Below are 12,872 nucleotides of genomic sequence, written 5' to 3'. Positions count from 1 at the left end.
TTTCCCTTCTGCGCTCACTACAGTAAAACAGTAAGGATGAAGGTCACCTTGTTGACCATGAAAGGGAACAATCCATCCTATTCCCATTCCCTTTCTGTAAAGCATGGTTATGAGTTTTCCTGCAGCTTGACACCTGCTTGTGCCCTTCAGAGGTGAGGAGTTTGTGTCTGTGTTTATCAGGCAAAGACCGTGGAGCTTATTCTTGTGTGTGTTTAGGGTGGGAAGATCTTTAAGTTTTGTTGGGGCATGGAGGGCAACTCTTGTGCTTAGTTGTTATGCGTGAGACTTAAGTGGCAAGGAAATACTTTGGCCATTTATTATTTGTTTCACGCTAGAAAATTTCTGAGACAGTGTGCATAGGTAGGAGTTACTAATTATATCTGTGGAGCACTTCTGTCTGTAAAAGGCACCCTGCCCTGGTGCAGCACAGGACACTCCAAATCAAACATGCTAGTTAAAGGTGAAATGATTGTCAGCCAATTGGAGAGGTCACCATAGCTCTGAGATTCGTTTCCTCCCTTAACTGAAAGGCAGATCTTGAGAATTTTTGGAGAAGTGAAAGGCTCCATACTCATCCAGTCCTACGACCTGGGTGTCATTCTCAGCCTTTGGGGAATGGCAGGTAAATTGACATGTCATTAGACACATCTGTGCATCAGTAGGAGAGGCAAAACCAACTTCTCTTAGCTGTCTGCAAGGAACTGTCTATGCCTTGTCTGTGAATAGATTTTTACACTTATGAGCATTAGATTCAGGTGAAACATTGTCTCAGACCATTCTCCTGGTCCTTCTATAGCAGTCAAGGTGCTCAAATCTGACTTTTTCTCTTCTTAGTTCTGCCAGGACCTGAGGATGAGTTCTCAGGAAAACCATATTGCCTTACCTGATTGTATTTCTTCATGTTTTCGTTAGAGCCATAGTCATAAGCTTGGAATCGGTCTGCATATACTATCTGTTAACAGAACAGATAAAATGTAAGTGTTGAGAGACTGAGAAGCTGAGTACAGGAGGCATTTTCCTGCTAGGACTGAAGCCAAGGCTCAGGCAGTGGAAAAAAGACCTGGACCTATTGGAGAGAGTCCAGAGGAGGGCCACAAAATTGGTCAGAGGGCTGGAGCACCTCCCCTATGAGGACAGGCTGAGAGAATTGGACTGTTCAGCCTGGAGAAAAGAAGGCTCTGAGGAGAATTAATAGCAGCCTTCCAGTACCTGAAGGGTATAAGCTAAAAGAGGGTAAATTTAGACTAGACATTAGGAAGAAATTTTTCACTGTGAGGGTGGTGAGACACTGGAACAGGTTGCCCAGAGAAGCTGTGGATGCCCCATCCCTGGAGGTGTTCAAGGCCAGGCTGGATGAGGCTTTGAGCAACCTGGTCTAGTGGAGGGTGTCCCTGCCCATGGCAGGGGGCTTGGAACTTGATGATCTTTAAGGTCCTTTCCAACCCTAGCCACTCTATGATTTACTCTCACCCCTTCCTCTGGTTGCAGGCTTCCAGGGATACTGAGGATGGCTTGTAGGATGAGTGGCTTCATTGCCTTCCCTCTTGCTAACTTTCTCTCCTGATCCTCAGTCACCTCCCTCAGTATGTTTTGCTATTAAAATTTTGCTTGACTACTTAGTTAACTAAAGTGGTCCCTGTTTTTTATGCAGAGGTGGGTTCAGTTGTCACATGGAAAGAGGACATGAATGTCTAGAGTATGTCAGGGCTATTACTAGCCTAGTGTAAGAAAAGATCTCTCCTTACACGTCATGTCTTTTCTGTGTCAGTTTTGTCTGGTCTGCTCACAGTAGCGACGACATTTCCAGAGGCTCTGTACCTCTTACAAGAGTTTGGCTATACATGAGTAGTGCTCTGACAGAAGTTTTGAGGTGGAACATTGGACATAAGACATTAGCATTCTTCAGTCTATGTTGTCCAAAATACATGATATATGCCCTGCAGGACTGATGAGTGAAGAGTTAAGTACACATATCTATGGGGTTGTTTTTTTAGTGTTTGGTTTTTTTTTTTTTTTTGGGGGGGGGTGGTGTTTTTGTCGTTTTACTTTTATTTTAATTTTTGCACAAACTGACAAGTAATTTTAGTTGTATGCAACACAGGGTGAGAGAAAGTCAGTGTCTGTCAGTTTAGAAAAACTTGACTTCAAGTCTTCAAGTAGTTGGGAATATGCTAGAAATCTGCTTGCTGTATTGCCTTTGCTATTTTCTTCTGTCCTGCTGTATCTGTGTTTGTTTTGTAGCCACTTGACTTTGCTAGAGGCTGGCAAAACAGGCTGTGAAGCCACTGGCTGTCGATGTTTTGTCCCCAATTCCTGGCTCTTGGTAGGTGTATCCTGCAGGACTGACTGCTAGAAATTTTTGTTGGGGATGTCCTCAGGAGCACACCTATTCTGGAGCATAGTAAGCATTTGCAGAAATGGGGGTCTGCCTAAAGGATGCACGCAGGTATATCCAGGCTCAGCAGGTGCACCTGGACACATGCAGTGATGTTTCTTGGCGGGAGCGGTCTTGCCCTGGTCAAATTCAGATCGTGAGTAGAACAAACTCAGATCTCCCAGTGCATAAGTAGAAACTCATCTTTAGAGAACTGGAATCCAGGATCTGGACAGGGTTTCAGGAAATTCCTGGCTTTTGGGAACATTCCTGTAGAGCAATGTTGCTTGTCATGTACTGGAGTAGTACAAGGCAGCTCCCCACTCTGCTGTTGTGCCAGCAGAAGTGTTTGTGCCAGTACCTGGCTTTGGGGGGTGACCCAGGCTGCAATTAAGCCTCTGAGAGAAAAGCTTTAACCTGGATCAAGCCTTTGTCTGGTTTATCCCCTGACTGCTCATTTCCCCTATCCTCCTACCGCCTGCCAAGTGCCTAGACTGTGCTTGCGTTCACTTCTGCAGCTCTCAAGACAAATGTCTTCACAAATAAAGACGAAGGCTGGAAGCCATTGGAGCCCTGCATGCAGAGAGGCCTGATGTGCCCTGGGGAAATCTCAGTGCCTGATTCCAAAGGGGCAGTTCAGGTAATGTCTGGTGAGCCCCGGGAAACAGTGCTCCCTCCCTCTGGGGCAGGTGCCCAGGGCAGCCTGTGAGAAGATGTGATGGGTAGTGTCCCTGATCCACCACCTCTGGACTTCCCTGGAGGCTGCCGGTTGCATAAAAAGCAGCAGTAAGAGTTTGTTTACACGTCAGTGTGCAGTTATACCTGATGCCAATGAATAATGTTCTGTACTGATGTTCCAGCAGGGGAATGTCCTACGTATGTATCTATTCGACTCTGGAGAGAAAGCAGAAGTGTTAAAAAGGCAGGGACCCAGTGCTGTGACAGAATAAAATTGTAAAGGACCTGAGCAATATACTGCTGCTGTGTTAAATCCCCATGTTAACAGGACATTCTTCAAATAACAAAAAGAAAACTGAAAAGCGGACTGAGGAATAGCTGCTTAATAATATGCATCTGCCCACTTTTTCCAAGAAAGCGAGTCTGTTCCATGAAAGTAGTACTACTGTGGAGTCCTGTGGTTCAGCAACAGTAGGGAAAAACCTTCCAGTCCTTTCAGAGTATTTTCATCGCCTCACAGCAAACTCCCATGCATATGTAAGGTTTTTGAAGATTTGGTTTTCTCATCATTTTAGTCCTAATGTTAAAGAAGCCAGCTTACAAGACAGATTGCTTTTTCTTCTCTTTGCATTTTTGTAGTTTTGTTAAGAAGTTCCGATTCCATCTCCTCAGACTCCACCTCAGCTTGTTATTTGCCCTGAGAACCACATTCATGATTTAACTCAAGTCAGAAAAGATCCTTAATAGTTTAGCTCTGCAATGCAAAAGGGCTGCAATGCCTTTAATTGCTTTTTGCATTTGTTTCTCACAGCTTTCCTGTATGTGCTTTTACAAGTAGTTATAAATGGAGAAAAATGGGCCCCAGTCTTTACAGATATTGTAGTAATAAACATTTCACAGGCCAACTTCTACATACTTTGGCCACTGTAAAGGGGATTTAAGACACACCACGGTGTCCATAGCAAGCATAGCAACAACTCTGCTGTGTCTTGTGTCCCCTCTGACTGATGCACTATCCTTTGTGAATCCCACTGTATATGTGCTGCACTCATCAGGCACAGTGCAAGGGCTTTCTGTGGCTCTACATATTGTGGATTGAGCTGTTGGGCCCAGTTCTAAGGACAACAAAAAAGGGAAAATTCCCCTTACAGTAGTTCTTTTTGACTGAGTTCTGGTGCAAGTAGTTTGAAAAGTGAGAAGAGAAAAGGAGATTTTTCCTGTCTTTTAATTATTCCAGTGTACAGAGGACCCTGGTGTCGGCATGCTAAGGAAAGAAACTGGGAATTATGACAAGACAAGAAGAATTCTGACTCCATAGTCCATTGGCTCTTTTTAAAGAGCATCTGCGTATGACCAAAATCTGTTCAGTTTAGCCCCAGCGGAGGGCACACCTATTGATACGTGCAATATAGCTCCAGACTGAATTCAGTCCTTTTTCCCTGGGATTGGAATGTGCCTAGTTGTTGGTCTCATCCACCATTAGCTCTAGTCTTGTCTGGCACTGTTTGCACCACACGATGTCCTGGCATTCCCTCAGTCTGCTGATAACTATGTTGTGGTTTATGTACATTTACATATGTGACAGTTAGAAGATAAGGACAGGGTGCACAAATGTAACATCCAAAATCACCTTGGTTTTACTTTGAGTAGGTGTTCTTGCATACACTTACCATGTTCATATTTTTTATACTGCCTCCAGCTATGTAGCAGAGTATATGGCCACAAAACTTATCCAGGCTTGCACATAACTGTGTTGCAGGTCCTTTCAGGAATCCGATTTGGTGGAGGGCTCCTTTGAAGCCAAATAGGAACTGAGGGAAAAGCACGACACTTTTTTTCTTGTCACAGGAGCGTCTTAGGCAGTAAACTGTTGCTAATAGCCTAGCCTCCTAACTCAGTATTCAAAGATTGCTGAAACAGTTTGCCCTCCCACTACCCCTTAAAACATAGTGTATCACATATCCTTCTTTCATCATATTACTGGCACCAATCCTGGAGGAAACCATCCTTCCATTTCTAGTGTATTGACCTTAATGGTCACTCGTTTTTAAGTCCTGGAGAGTGTCATGGCTCTTATTTCAGCTCTGGTTTAGTTCCTCCTGCATAAGGCCACCAAAATATTAGTTAACAGCAAGAGTCCACTGATGAGACAGTTTCACAAGTCTCCTACTCCACTGGAACCTGCTGCTGCAAGCCCTATGTCTCCACCATTTTTCCCACTGAGTCTGGGAACAGATTTTGCAAGAGCACTTGATTCATCCCAAGATCAGTATCAACATGTCACCTGTTTCGGAACACTGTCTCAGGCTGAGTGAACCCTCTTGAAGGTAGGTCAGGCATTGGGCCTCTTAGAAGGAAAAATGACATACCCTGAGCATCGGTTCAGGAACATTTGTCAGCTTAATCAGAGGGCTTGTAGCACGTGAGCATGTGGTTACTGGGCCCAGAGCGCTGAACATTTTCACCCGTTTAGCCAGCTCAGGGTATGTAGAAAATGCTATGAAGCCTGTAAACACAGAAGGGACAAACTGAGTTAGTGAAGACATTTTCCACAGGCAAAACAAATAAAGAAGCAATAGGTAGCAAACAAAAAGTAGACTAGATTTGCAGCCCATTTTCTGTTATCTGTGTTTGGCTGTGCTGCATGTTTTACCTACGGCAAGTGTTGAAGCTAAGTCCTGAAACGAATTTTATCTGGGAGGCAAAGTTTTTTTTCTGAGGTTTAGAGCATGTCTGGACGTTGCCTTTATCAGAACAGTTTTTGTAGGCAACATGTCAGTGAGATTTCTGTGATAAAATCAATTCCCTCTAAAGTTCAAAAAACTGTAATAAAAATATATTTTTTCAGATTACAGTCTCTAAAGGTCTATATATGTTTATGCTTCCATGAATCTGTAGAGTAATTAGCTGAATACCGGGAGCTGTGAGTGTTTGCAACTGATTGTTTGCCTCAAAGGCAGCTGAAGAAAGCCTAGATGGTTAGTTTGTTTTGCCATGAGGGTCTTTAAATTCTCTTATTGGAGGAAAAGAAAAGGTCTGGAGCTGTGAGACAATATAGATTTTTCCCATGTTTCCTTCTCTTTTTTTCTGGGTCATTTACACTAATGAACTGGTAGTTGCTCACTTCTAATCAATGTCCATTCATAGATCTTACACATAAGCCATAAACACCAGGAACTGTCAGCTGATGCTAAAAGAAGGTTAGTTGCATTCAGAGGCCATGAAGTGAGTTAATGCTAAAGGCTGGCACTAAGAGAAAAAAAGTTATTAATGGGTTTTTTTTTTTCCTAATTTTCAGTCTCTGGAAACATGTTTTTAACCAGTAATATGGCCAGGTACAGCTACTCATGAACTATGCTTTGAAATGTAAGATTACCGTTAAATCATATGATTTAGTAATGTCAAGACTCTTTTTTCTTGCCTTTTGTTATTTGAAATTATATATTGTATGCACTGTTTTATCTTTTTAGTTTTTCCTTCCTGTTCACAAGGAACATTGTATGTCTTAATACAAAGGATGAACTTACTGAAAATTCCTGTTGCTGAGAATTTAAGAAAAATACCCAGTGCCAGTACCTGAAATACCCAGTAAATAACCACTTTTATGTCTCTAATTATTTAAAAAGTTGAACTATGCTTGGATCTGCTATTAGGTTGCATTGCTATAAAGGGTAAGCAAAGCTGTTTTTGGAAAAGTTTTGCTTATTTTCCAAATCTCAACTAAGAAAGCACTTCTCTGTTTGCTAGCTCTCCACAAACAAGAAAAACAACTGAATCAATGGGGAGACCCACCTGCTGATCAGATAGGAACATGAATGGCTGTGAACCATGAGTGTCCTGGCATTACCTGATGTTGAGCCTTCAGAGTGACCAACATAGTATACGTCCTTCTGTCCAGTTTTATTCATGATGAAGTACAGCTCTGCTGGAATATCGTATTTACCCATTTCATCAAAGCTGTAGGGGAGAAACACAAAAAGCTAGCAGACAATTCGGCTACCACGGTGTGAGTTACTGAATGTCAGTTTTGTTCATTGCACTAAGCGGGACCCATTGAAAGATGAGGTTGCACACTTTGTCTGCATTCTTGCTTGACTTGGGGAAGGGGGTAGAGGGACGGAGCTGTACTGCCAGGCTGCCTGATGCCTTGGGCTCACTGCGTAGGAGAGGCCAGTTTTGCCTGGCAGCTGCAGCCCTTGGGGAACTGAATTTAATCAGTGCTTTCACTAGCATGGGTTACAAAACATGTTTCTCTCTTGGTTGAATTCATCTGTGAGAGATCGGAGATTTCTAGACAAGGCTGTTCAGCCTGTTCCAGCTGAGGTTCTTGCTCTCCCTCTCACAGTAGTGTCGCTTGTCCTCAGCATCCCCTTTAATTTCCCACTGTCTGAAATCTCTTCCCCAGCCAATGCTCCCAACTCTCAGGAGTAGTGAGCACCCTTCTATGTCTGGTTCTTTACTCTCCTTGTTTGGTGTAAATCCTATTCTGACGCTAGTTTAGGTAAAAAACATCAGGCTGAAGCTATCTAGTCCCCTTGGAATTTCTGTCTTGAATAATCCTCCCTCTGCAGAGTACCTGAACTGCCAGAATTCTTTCTGGTTGGGATTAAGAGTCTTGTGTTTTAAAGACCAAGTGTTCCCTCGGCTGTTTCCCATCCAGACATCATAGCCAACATCTGCGAGCAGGAAGCCCAAGCTGTTGTTGGGCAGGTTAGAAATCCAGTGGGTAGCGTCTCCTAGAAAAGCATGCTGTAGGAAGACTACAGGCTTTTGCCCTGGAAAAGATTAAAGTTTTATTATAATTGAGCAGTAGTTAATGCGTATTTAAGATTGGTGCAGAGTGTAGGTTTTGAGAGGTTTAAAATCTTTCCTTCTTTAAGAAGCTTCCGGGAGAACTTTGCATAGATACTGGTCTGAGAAACCTGAAAGACTTGCTCCATGCAAGCAGGAACTGTTTAATGACATTTCATAACAATTTCATGATAGTACTGGCAAATAAATAACTTGATGAGGAGGCCTGTCCCCACCTCCTTTTGCACTGGAAAGCCAATTTACAGGTCCCTGTATTGAAAACATCTACCACAGCTGAATACTGCTGAAGGTATAACAGTCTGCAGAAGACGAAGAATAACTCATCCAAAGAAGCATATCTACCCTTAGGTTTGTTCAGTAACCAACTGAGCAGGGCTGAGAGGCCCCTGATCTAACTTTAGTTAACCCAAGTTTGAGAGTGAGGCTAGACCAGGTGATCTCCAAAGGAGGAGATCCAAACAGGAGGAGGCACTCAAAATAAATTATTCTGTAATTCTAACAAAGAGTAATAAACAAAGTAGCAGTATCCAGGGTACCTTGAATTCCAGGTAGAAACTTTTATTGCATTCAGAAAATGTGATGAAACAGAAGAAATGCTTTTGCTTTTCATTGATGACGTGATTTCTTATCACCTTCCTTAAGAATATCTCTGTCCTTCAGAACGCTGGGAATTAATATTCGTGTCCCTAACTTGATAGGCTTTGTTGTCAGACTTCTGCTTGAAACGTATATTACTTAGGCTGTTTATGCAAAACCTCCCCAAATCCAGTATACCAAACCCTCCCCCAGCTCACACTAGAGAAAGAAAACAGGATATGACAAACTTACTAAAGAAGTCTGAAACAAGAACAGAGACACTGAATGTGTGGACTTCAATTGGATTCAGAACTCAGGCCACATTCCTGACTAGATGCTCTTGCTGAGATGGAAAGGTGTGGAACATGCCATTGCATGCGCAGAGGGGAAAGATGGGGGACTTAAGCAAGAGTTGGGTCTCAGACCTTCCTTAAGTCCTGTAGCTGTGTCATACCTGTATTTTGGCTGTTTGAATTCTGAAAACAGTAAGAATGTATCCGTCCTCCGTGGTAACTTGATATTCCTCACTGGGGTATCCATGGTATCTGATAATTTCACTCTGTGGGAAGCCAAAAGAGAGCTGGTTAACATGCAAGTTGTCCTGTTCTGGAGGGTAACCAAGCTGAGTAGTGTGGATGTGGGCTGTTCTGTGACAGTAGTGCAAGGTCCCTGACCACAGGGACCATGTCAGAGAATAAATATTACAGGCCTTGTAAAAAGATGCATCAAAAGTCTTCAGACCTGCTTAGGTGGTAGTTGTCTGGTATTTGACCCCATATTATGGAATAAAGTATAACTGTATTGAGTGACTAACCTTTTGGGAGATAGTTTGTCATGTTTTGTAAGGCTGACACAGATCATACCTTTCTAGAGGGCAAAATATGCAGCTGTATCTGTATAAGACAGTGCCAAAAGATGTGGGTTTTGGTCCATGCTGGCTCCTTTCTTGCCAAAGTGTGACTACACAAGCCACGCAAGCAAGGCAAAGAGGGGTGGAGCTCTTGTCACTAAGGAACTCATGAAACCACCTGCAACTAAATTTGCATGTACCATGCGGAAATCTTTGTTGACTCTGAGCAAGGGGTTTTGGATCAGTTGACATTGTGAGTATTTGCTCTTCTAGGGGATTCGACCTGCCTTGCCACTGTACTGAGCAAACGGGTTATTACAGAAGGAGAGGGTTTTGCTTCCCTTGAGACTAGAAACCAGCCTTTGCCTTCACTGTAAAAGAGTTCTCTCTGGCAGCTCAGGCTGTTTGGATAGGAGCGTCAAGGTTTCTTCTAAGCTGGTGCTCCCTATCACAGTGCTGGAGGAATCCTTGTCCTCCTGCTGGGATCGCAATCTTCCCTTCTTTGTGCAGTAGCCTGAAATGTCAATGTGTGTTGAGAAAGGTGACTGCAAACAAGCATCATGAAGCATGTCCCAGCCTCATAGTCATTGTATACCTGTTGGGATTCACCCTAAATGCAGGCAGAAAAAGTCTCTTATTCAGTCTGGTGTGCACTGGAGCGCATAGTCTGTGCTCTGGCCACAGTCCAGGGCTGAGTCCTGTTGCTGGGGTCAAACTTCAGTAGCCTGGATCTCCAGTGCCCCTCAGGAGGTTCTGGGGAGCTGCCTGGCCTTGGAGTCAAGAGTAGCAGCTGGCACCCTCCATTGCAATGCTCATGCAATGTGAGAGAGTCACAGCTGTCCCCGGCATATTCAGAGACGGCCCTCATTGCAGGGGTGACCGTAATGCAGTGGTTTTGGGAAAGGCAGGTTGGAAAAATAGGAAATGTGTAAGGCTCACTTCTTAGCCTCCTGGCAGATACTGTTAGTGATGGGGCAGTGGTAGTGGTACTGAGATAGTTTAGAAAGAAAGGGAGAGAAAGTGACCCAACTTACAACGTTCATAAAGCATTCAGGGTTGCGAGTCTTCCTGCACTGGCTTTTGTCTGAAGTGGTTTTGGGAAAGGCAGGTTGGAAAAATAGGAAATGTGTAAGGCTCACTTCTTAGCCTCCTGGCAGATACTGTTAGTGATGGGGCAGTGGTAGTGGTACTGAGATAGTTTAGAAAGAAAGGGAGAGAAAGTGACCCAACTTACAACGTTCATAAAGCATTCAGGGTTGCGAGTCTTCCTGCACTGGCTTTTGTCTGAATTCAGAGTGGAGGGTGTTGCGAATCCTGTGGCAATTCCTTGGGAGCAGAGCAGCACAAGGAGGCACCACATCTTGGGGCTGTGTGAAAGAGCACATGTAGGGGTGCTTGTGTTAGGAAGAGAGTGCTGTGGAATTCCACAGGAAGACCCAACTGGGGAGGCTCCTGAGGGTTGCCCAAGGCTTGTTCCCCAAGGGCCTGCCAGAATAAGTACCTGTGTGAGGACTGTGGTCCTTATGCTGTGTAACAGGTAGGGTTGCAGAACAGGTGAGGGAAACACATGGGGATACCGTGTGAGAATGTGCCTGAGCACTCTGCAGGTGACAAGGGAGTTGTGGTTGGTAGTCAGGGCCAGTTCTTGGCATGAGTCTAGCAAAAACTTGACAAAGTAACATGAGTACCTGAGATGACCATCACCCAGCTTGTCTGCCTTCATCTGCCTCCACTTCTCTGCCAGCAGGAAAGGTGAAAGGAGAAAACAAGCACTGTTTCCTGTCTCCTCAGGATTGATGTGAGAGAGGTTTGGAATGGGCTCTCTTTGCACCTGCCCTCTCCTCCTTTTGGATCAAATGCCATCCTTGGTGCTGGTCCGTGGTGTGCTGGGGTGAAGGATTAGTTAATGAGGCTCGTGCAGGGTTGTACAGGGACCAAGAGTGATTCAGGGACTCTGAGAGGAGATGTAATGGGCTTAGGGCAACATGCTTGCACCAGATCAGTGGCAGCTTGTGCTTTCATCATGGGGTGATGTGCCCCAGACCATGTTCAAGTTCTGTTTCCTCTGAGAATATGAAGCAAACAAGCTGACCATGGATGGTTCCCCAGAAGACCCATGAGTCAGTTCCCAGTCAACCTTGCCTTTCAGGCTGAAACTGAGTCATCTAGGTCTCCATTTACCATCCCTTGGGCTTCTTCACCAGCCACTTGCTGCCAACTTCTTCCAATAACCTGCTCTGCTATCCCCAAATAATAGCATTTTTCCTGCTGCTTCTGAGTTCAAAGTTTCAGTCTCTCAAAATAGATGGCTTCTACCAGTTGAAAAATCATGGAATAATTTGGTTTTAGAGCAGTGAACAATGGATGCTGTGATCATCTTCATGTTGCCAAGGGCCTGTTCTCCCTTAGCTCTTAGAAATGGTTGCCCATATTATAAATCTTGTCTTGGTCATGGGGAGATGGACCTTTCAGATTCCTGGGTTAACTTGATGGTACCAGATTAGCTTTTCTGAATAGAAATTGCAGAGTGCAGTCTATCTAGCAGCAGTTTATACCAACTCCACCTGCAGTAGGTATGCTTCAAGGTCTTAGTCTTTGTTTTCCAGAACCCAGTCAATGAGTGCAGAAACACTGCTCTCTGTGAGCTCCCCACACCTTTTTTTTCAACGTGTAAATTTTGACTTAAGCACTCCCTAAAAAAGGGAAGAGCAGGTTCTGTGTCCCAGAAAGTTAGTGGGTGTGGAACTATGAGTTAAAACTGTTTGGAGAGCGAGAGAAATGCTGACAAGTTCAGTGCTCCTTGCCTACGAGAGAGCTGCAAGTAGGTAGGATAGGATTTTTCTTTCCAATCTGAAGAACGGTACAAAAAGGATTCATCCATGAAGTTCAGGACTGTGTTTACACATTCTGGAAAAGCCCTTATACATCCAATTGTTTGTTGTATGCTGTGCCTGCATGTATGGGGAGAGAATGACAGCGGTGAAAAGTAGCAGCCATTCTGCATGTGGATAAAGACCATAATGATCAGGTAGGCTACCTAAATGTTCAACAATAGAATCCATGGGACAAAAGGGACATGCATTGCAATGTAAGGTTTCAGGTCATCAAGGTGTCTTGTAAGATTGCCTCACCAGTAATGACTGGGGACATTACTGCTCTTGTAGGCTTGGTTTCCTCAGAAGAAGAGGACATGCTTCTGTGACCGCACTGTGTTTCTGTTGGTTCACCTTTCTGTCCATCCTGTAATTAACTTTTGGTGTCATTGGTAAATACCTGTCAAGTTCAGTGTTGAGATACAGGCCTGTAAGGTAATGGGGTTTTCAGGAACTTCTCAGTGAGCACTGTTTGCTGGGGGAGGACTGTTCAGTGAGGTTAGTGGTTTGCTAGGAAGGAGGCAGGCTGAAGGCAGCTGTAGTATGTTCTGCAGGCAGTGGACGAGTCAGCAAGAGTGAAGTAGCCAACTAGCCAGTGTCCATGCAGCTTCAATGCAGCCACAGCACACATGGCTGGGCATCAGGGTTTGAGAGAGAATTTTGTAGGAGACCTGCCTGTATTACAGTTTGCATTAGGAAGTTAAGCAGA

At 44.2% G+C, this 12,872-nt stretch overlaps 1 protein-coding gene across 1 annotated transcript in view; it reads right to left on the bottom strand.

Moving 5' to 3' along the window:
• LOC104462698 (lysosomal acid lipase/cholesteryl ester hydrolase-like) overlaps positions 1-10,650 on the bottom strand; it is a 10,995-nt gene extending 345 nt beyond the window's left edge. Inside the window, 9 exon segments of the mRNA XM_010074754.1 lie at positions 884-952; positions 3,197-3,268; positions 4,723-4,863; positions 5,422-5,558; positions 6,900-7,009; positions 7,629-7,827; positions 8,895-8,912; positions 8,915-8,999; positions 10,525-10,650. Coding sequence (XP_010073056.1) covers positions 884-952; positions 3,197-3,268; positions 4,723-4,863; positions 5,422-5,558; positions 6,900-7,009; positions 7,629-7,827; positions 8,895-8,912; positions 8,915-8,999; positions 10,525-10,650 — 957 coding nt within the window.
• Between the last annotated feature and the right edge of the window lie 2,222 nt (positions 10,651-12,872).

This window comes from Pterocles gutturalis, unplaced genomic scaffold (assembly GCF_000699245.1).
Source record: "Pterocles gutturalis isolate BGI_N339 unplaced genomic scaffold, ASM69924v1 scaffold35682, whole genome shotgun sequence".
Lineage (NCBI taxonomy): Eukaryota > Metazoa > Chordata > Aves > Pterocliformes > Pteroclidae > Pterocles > Pterocles gutturalis.
The sequence above is the reverse complement of the archived record's forward strand: the minus strand, read 5'-3'. Positions and strand labels throughout refer to the sequence as shown.